Here is a 7,191-nt window from a genome sequence, read left to right as displayed (position 1 = left end):
CGTTGCAAAGGGACGCTTTGTGGGGAGGGGGCGCGGGGAATCCCTCCACAAGCCTCCCCTTCCAGCCCCGTCCGCTGGGAAGGCGGGGACCCAAGGGGGCGATGCCCGGGGCGTGTGCCGTCGCCGCCTCCCTCCCTCCCGGCCGGGGCTCCCTGCGCCTTTAAGGGCTCCTCCTCTCCGCGATGCCCCCCGAAGGGGCGGGCAGCGGTCCCCTCCGACGCTCCGCCAGTCCTTCCAGGAGCATGGGCCGGTCCGGCGAGCCAGAAGCGGCCGGGCTGCCGCCGCACCTGGACCCCGCGCCGGCCCTTCGGGGAGCCGCCGGCCCTTGGGACTGAAGCCGTCGAGGGGGCGAGCGAGAGAGGCGCGCCGCCGTCCGCCGCCTGCCCTCCGGCCGGCCGGCGATGGCTCCCCCTTGGCCGCCCAACGGGACGTCGTGGGGGGCTCCGTCGGGGGAAGGGGGCAACCGCTCGGGGGGGGCGTCGGGGGGCGGCGTGGGCGCGCAGTGGGCCCTGGGGGCGGCCTTCAGCCTGGCCGTGCTGGCCACGGCGGGGGGCAACCTGCTGGTCATCGTGGCCATCGCCCGGACGCCGCGCCTGCAGACCATGACCAACGTCTTCGTCACCTCCCTGGCCTGCGCCGACCTCATCATGGGCCTGCTGGTGGTGCCCCCGGGGGCCGCCCTGGTGATGAGCGGCCGCTGGCCCTACGGCACCACCGTCTGCGAGTTGTGGACCTCCCTGGACGTGCTGTGCGTCACGGCCAGCATCGAGACCCTGTGCGCCATCGCCGTGGACCGCTACCTGGCCATCACGGCGCCGCTCCAGTACGAGGCGCTGGTCACCAAGGGACGGGCCCGGGGCGTGGTGTGCCTGGTGTGGGCCATCTCCGCCTTCGTCTCCTTCCTGCCTATCATGAACCACTGGTGGCGCGACGGGGCCGACGCCGAGGCCCTGCGCTGTTACGAAGACCCCTACTGCTGCGACTTTGTCACCAACATGCCCTACGCCATCCTCTCCTCCATCATCTCCTTCTACGTGCCCCTCTTGGTCATGATCTTCGTCTACGCCAGGGTCTTTGCGGTGGCCACCCGGCAGCTCCAGCTCATCGAGAGGGACAAGGGCCGGTTCGTCCAAGACTCCACCAAGGGCTCGCGCCGGAGGAGACCCTCGCGGCTGCTGTTGGCCATCAAGGAGCACAAAGCCCTCAAGACCCTGGGCATCATTATGGGCGTCTTCACCCTCTGCTGGCTGCCCTTCTTCGTGGCCAACATCATCAAGGTCTTTGCCAGGCCCCTTGTCCCCGACCAGCTCTTCCTCTTCTTCAACTGGCTGGGGTACGTCAACTCGGCCTTCAACCCCATCATCTACTGCCGCAGCCCGGACTTCAGGTGCACCTTCAAGAAGCTCCTGTGTTGCCTTCGCAGCGCCGATCGCCGCCTCCACGCCGTCTCCAAGGACCTGCGCGGGTGCCCCTGCGCCTTCGGCCCCCGGGCCCTGCTGGAGAAGGAGACCAAGCCCTCGGCGGAGGGCGGAGAAGAGGAAGAAGAGGATGGGGGTTCCAGCAGCAACAGCAGCCGCTCCAGCAGTAGGACAGCAGAAACCAACCTGTTGTGTGTCCTTGGCAATGGGCACCACTGCCCGCAGCGGCCTCTCGGGGAAGCCCAGTTGCAGGGCACCCAGGTCACCTTGTGCCCGCAGCTGGAAGAGTAGGTGCTTCGGTGGAGGGGAGAGTTGGCTAATGGGGGGGGGGTGTTGAGTGCCGTCAAGTCGCTTCCGACTCATGGCGACCCTATGAATCAGTGTCCTCCAAAATGTCCTGTCTTTGACAGCCTTGCTCAGGTCTTGCAAATTGAGGGCTGTGGCTTCCTTTATTGAGTCAATCCATCTCTTGTTGGGTCTTCCTCTTTTCCTGGTGCCCTCAACTTTTCTTAGCATGACTGTCTTTTCTAGTGTAGACAAGGATTAGAGGGGGCTTCAGATACTGGGTCGGGTCAAAGCAGCTTTTCCGCTGAAGAAAAAGGAAGGAGGCGCTTTATCTATTTCTTTGCTTCATTTCAATGCTTCATTTCATTTCTCCCCAATGGGGAGCCGGAGCAGCTTACGTCATTCTCCTCTCCTCCATTTGATTCCCACAACAACCCTGTGAGGTAGGTTAGGCTGAGAGGGTGTGACTGACCCAAGGTCACCCAGCAAGCTTCCATGGCAGGGTGGGGATTCAAACCTGTGTGCCTATCCAGTGTGCCACGCTGGCATCCTCTTTGCCCAACTGAAAGGACTAGGCTGAGAATCATGGGACCTTCATGTACTAAAGTTACGGGATGGGGGCTTTAGTATGGAGGGGAATTGAGGGGGATTGAGTGGGAAAACTGGCTCGATCTATCCCACTGTTTTCCCTGAGTGTCAGTCATCAGTATCTGGTATAAAAGGAAACTGGAAGGGGAATCCCATCCTGGGGTGTGAGGGCTTCATCATTAGTCGGGAACATGAGACCCTTTCCAGTTACTAAGCTCTGTTCCTTCTCTGCGCCATTTGAAAGAGTTCTGCTTTCTTTCTCAGTCTATTTCTTCTTCTCCTTGTTCCCCCCTGTTCTGCAGTTTACGTATGCAGGATTTAGGGTTTGCATCTTGGTTTCGCTTCATCTTCAATGAGATGCCCCGTTTTCAGAAATGCTCAAAGTGATGACTTCTGAAAACAGTTTCCAAAAGTTTCAGCCCCCCTGTGTTCCCAGCTCATGGGTTCTAAACATTTCCTGTTACTGATGGCAAATGCTGCTGCTGGATCAACCTGTCTTTTGGAAAGGGAATGGCAAGTGAAACCCAAATTTGACTGTTGACCCTGCTTCACAGGCTGCTAGCACACAGCCTCTGTATCTGGGAAAGCGTTGCTCCTCTTGCATATGATTGGTGGTATGTTAGCAATAGGAGCTATACAGAAAAGAGATTTGGTCCCTGGCCTGGAGAGAGAGTTTTCAGTCTATATAACACAGTCAAGATTGGGATAAAGAGCTGGGGAAATAGAAGGAATGATGCAGGGGGAGCCAAAGTGTGGTGCCAGAGCAGGTAAACTGAGGTCAGGTTAATTTGCCTGGTGTGGTTTGTTCTAGCTTTGATCTTGGGTATTGATTCTTCCAACTGTTGAGCTACTTTTTTTGTGACCCCCAATTCTTGTACTGATTTGAAAAACGTAAAAGCATCTACAAATTGGGATACAAAAGGAAAATCCTAATGGGGCAATAATGGGAGAGGAAAAGGCAAAATTGAGAGGACAGTGATGTAGGGTACACAGATATGTGTAATCAAGCTCCAATATCACTTTTTAACAAAATAAGTAAAGTTGCTTAGGGGAGGGTAGAGCATGTGGAGTAGAAAAGTGGTACTGGGTGAGTCTGTTCTTAATCCTTTCCTCGTGTGCCACTTTCCTGCTTCAAACTTCCCTCTCCGAAGAGCTGTGGGTTTCCAAACGTATGTTTGGGAGGACGGAGGGAGAGATGGAATGTAGTTCTTGAAGCAGAAAAAGAAGAAACTCAGCATTCTGACTTTTTAAGCAAAAGATGAACGTAGGGAAGGGAGGGAGGGTTCTGCCCCTTTAACTGTCTTACGTAAACCCACTCCCAACCCACAGAATTTGACAGGACAGACTGTGCTCCGCTTTGAGTGTTAGAGGGCACGAACGCTGACGTTTCACTCAGTGCTGGTGATGGTGCCGCTTGCTGATTTAGATGTCACTGTCAAATAATTTATCTTGGGACCTTCCCTTTCCAGAAGATAAAGGTCCAGACACTTGTGTCTTAAGGTATCTGAAGTAGAGAAGAGGCAGTTGCTCATTCGCTCTTGCAGTTGAGGAAAGGAATCTATGGCAGCTGCCAATTTTGGCTCTTAATCTCTTTCCCTGTCCGAATAGTGTGTGACATGAACTCGTGCCACTAATGCAGCATCCCTGGCTGCTTTCAGCAGGAACAAATCTACCTGCAAAAGCACCCAACAGCAAATTGCAGGGCAGCTGTTGCCCATTCCTACCGAGGGACTTTTGACTTTCTCTGCTATGCCTTTTGCCCTCTGGGGTTGCTGATATGGGAATGACTGGCGAAGAGGGAGGGGCTGTGGCTCAATGGTAGTGCATCTGCTTGAAATGCAGAAAGTCCCAGGTTCAATCCCCGGCATCTCCAGTTAAAGGGACTAGGTGAGTAAGTGATGTGACAGACCTCTGCCTGAGACCCTGGAGAGCCACTGCCTGTCTGAGCAGACAATACTGACTTTGATGGACCAAGGGTCTGATTCAGTATAAGGCAGCTTCATGTGTTCAAGAGCGGTGGTTAGAGGGGTGTATGTGGAGTACCTGTATTTTTCTCTCTCTCCAGCAAGGATTAAAAAAATAGTGTAGAAGGAATTATTTTTGGTAGGAAAATGGTACAAAGAAGACAACTTAAAAAGTCCCCCCCAATTCCCCCCCTGGAAATCACAGACAAAGGAAAGAAGTCTTTTGAAATGATCAGGGATTGACATGTGTGTAATTCTGCTCTTGCTATGTGTGAAGTGTAAAAACTTGAGGTCGACATTCCTGTTTCTGAAAAAAGACCTTATTGAGCGGCGCGCTATTAATTTCCTCCAAACTGAAATCAAATCAGTTCAGAAATCGCCCCAGGGACACCCCTTGAAAATAGGTGGTGGAGCAGATTAAATCCTGCCTGTCTATAAGAGATACGCCTGCTCCTTGTTGCTTTCTATATCAGCTTCGAGCTTCTAGCCCTTCCTTGGAAAGTCTCTACCCCTCTGTACCCATCTTTTTTCATCTTTCCTTACCCCATCCTTGATTTCCCCATCCAAGACATGGGGGGGGGGGAAGAGCAAAATACATCCTACAAGCACCCACACTTTGCCCTTGATGTTTTCTTCTTTTTCAAAATACAGATATGGAGGCTGTAGTTTAGAGCAGAGGACTCATGCAGGGAGGTTTGGGAGGGGCTCCACGCCCCCAACTAAAATCATCCTCCCCAAAGCTGCTTTTGTCCTGATGGGGAAAAGAGACCGCCAGCTGTGTCTTTTGCCTTGCAGATTAAAAACCAAGGAAAAGGGGAGGGGAATTGTTTTAGGAGGAAAACTTAACTGGAGTGGGACAGATGAGTTTATTTATATTATATTTTGTCTTAACCCTTCACAGAGCTCAAAGTAACATTCCTGGCTTTCCCTTCCATTCCCTGCAAGTCTCTTTTCAACACTTGTATGTTTTCTCCAGTAGGGAAAACAAAGGTTCTCCAGGATCATTTCAGATCAGGCAGATGGGAAAAGCTTACCCCCTCCCCCAAATTTGTTGTTTAGCAGTCAAGCTTCAGCTGTCCCCATAGGGTTTTTAATTCAAGGCAAGAGGCATTCAGAAGTGGTTTGCCATTGCCTGCCTCCTCACAACCCTGGTGTTCCTTGGAGGTCGCCCATCCAAATACTAGCCAGGGTCAGGGCTGAGAGTGTGTGACTGGCCCAAGGTCACCCCAGCAAGCTTCCATGGCGCGAGTGGGGATTCGAACCTGGTTTTCCCAGGTCCTAGTCCGACACCTTAACCACTACACCATGCTGGATGTCATACCATAGTTCTAATTGGAATCATGCCTCTGTTGGCCTGATTTTTAAAGAAAAAACATATTGCTGGAATATTCGAGGAACTTCCAGGGTCTTGCATAATTGAGCCCACTCCTGAAGCTCCTTAGCAGCCTTAGGGAGGGGCTGTGGCTCAGTGGTAGAGCATCTGTCTGGCATGCAGAAGGTCCCAGGTTCAATCCCCAGCATCTCCAGATAAAGGGACCAGGCAAGTGGGTGATGTGAAAGACCCCTGCCTGAGACCCTGGAGAGCAGCTTCCAGTCTGAGTAGACAGTACTGACACTGATGGACCAAGGGCCTGATTCGGTATAAGGCAGCTTCATGTGTTCATGTGTTCACCTCCCCGTCATCATCCTTAACCCATCACCATTGTCTTTCAGTCCCTAATTTCCTCTCTCCAGCCTTGTCTTCTAGTTTCGTAAATATCCCTGTGTTTTATACAATACCTTTCACAGTGTTGGTGCCGAACTGTGGCACAACAGCAAGTTCTTTCTGGAGGTTTGTCATATGAAGACATCTTTTTGTTTGTTTGTTTCTTCTGTTTGCTTCTTTGAAATAGAAGCCCGCGCCCTACCCATTTCCCTTTCTATAGTAGCTTTTCGCCATGCCTTATTATGAACACAGTTGTCTTGTTGTTGTGATTTGGGATGTGACCTTCAGCTGATATGCAGGGCCCCAAGCATCATTTCCACAGCCCTGCTACAAACTTGTCCCAGGCATGAGCCCCGAGCACACGTCATCCCACACCATACAATCTCAGGAATAATAAAATTTAAATTTCTATTTTACGTCAGCAATGGCAGGGATCCTGGAGAGGTTTTTTTGTTTTTTTTTTGTTGCCATCTTCTGGTCATGGAGTAGGGATTATTGGGGGTGTGGGGGGAGGTAGTGGGTGCTGCTCCTCCTCCTTAAGCAACTGGGGTCTTTCTGAAAAACAAAGGCCTGATTCTCTGCGTCCTCTAAAATCCTTCATTCTAAAAAGCTGGGCTTGCTGAGCATTGCCTCTTGTCTGGGGCAAGTGGCTCTTTGGCCACAGGAACAGCAGCGCCCTGCTAAAGCATCAGATCAAAAAGAGAATGTGAGGGAGGGGCTGTGGCTCAGTGGTAGAGCCTCTGCTTTGTGTGCAGAAGGTCCCAGGTTCAATCCCTGGCATCTCCAGTTAAAGGGACTAGGCAAGTAGGTGATGTGAAAGACCCCTGCCTGAGACCCTGGAGAGCTGTAGGCAATACTGACTTTGATGGACCAAGGGTCTGATTCAGTATAAGGCAGATTCATGTGTTCATGTGTGCTCATGTGTAGTTGTGAATTTCCTGCACTGTGCAGGGGGTTGGACAAGATTACCCTGGTGGTCCCAACTCTATGATTCTATATTAGAAGCAATGTCATTAGTGTTTCAAATGCCCTGGGACTTCTGTTTAATTTTGCCCCACCAAACAAATATGGCCATCCCTCTGGACCTTTCGTTCTTCCCTTCCTCCAAGAATGTCAAGGCAGCATAGAGGGGTCTCCCATGCCAGGCACTTTCCCCTCACAACAGCCCGGTATCAGTGATCAGGAAAAGGTGATGCAGCCTTTGCCCAAAGATCTTCCCCTCCCGAGAGCT

The 7,191-nt window shown here is 52.3% G+C and overlaps 1 protein-coding gene and 1 non-coding gene across 2 annotated transcripts; both read left to right on the top strand.

Annotated features, from left to right (window-relative positions):
- Nucleotides 1-401: 401 nt before the first annotated feature.
- Nucleotides 402-1,709, top strand: ADRB3 (adrenoceptor beta 3). The gene has a single exon (XM_056860693.1). The coding sequence runs from the start codon at nt 402-404 to the stop codon at nt 1,707-1,709; it is 1,308 nt and encodes a 435-aa protein (XP_056716671.1).
- Nucleotides 1,710-6,674: 4,965 nt separating this feature from the next.
- On the top strand, nt 6,675-6,746 carry TRNAT-UGU (transfer RNA threonine (anticodon UGU)). Its single transcript has one exon. It is a non-coding gene; the product is annotated as a tRNA-Thr (tRNA).
- Nucleotides 6,747-7,191: the final 445 nt, after the last annotated feature.

The sequence above is a fragment of the Euleptes europaea genome, chromosome 14 (assembly GCF_029931775.1).
Source record: "Euleptes europaea isolate rEulEur1 chromosome 14, rEulEur1.hap1, whole genome shotgun sequence".
Lineage (NCBI taxonomy): Eukaryota > Metazoa > Chordata > Lepidosauria > Squamata > Sphaerodactylidae > Euleptes > Euleptes europaea.
Note: the sequence above shows the minus strand (reverse complement) of the source record. Positions and strands in the feature narration are given on the sequence as shown.

Bases quoted from the DNA above. Each gene is read 5' to 3' on its own strand.
- ADRB3 (XM_056860693.1), top strand. From the start codon at position 402: ATGGCTCCCCCTTGGCCGCCCAACGGGACGTCGTGGGGGGCTCCGTCG.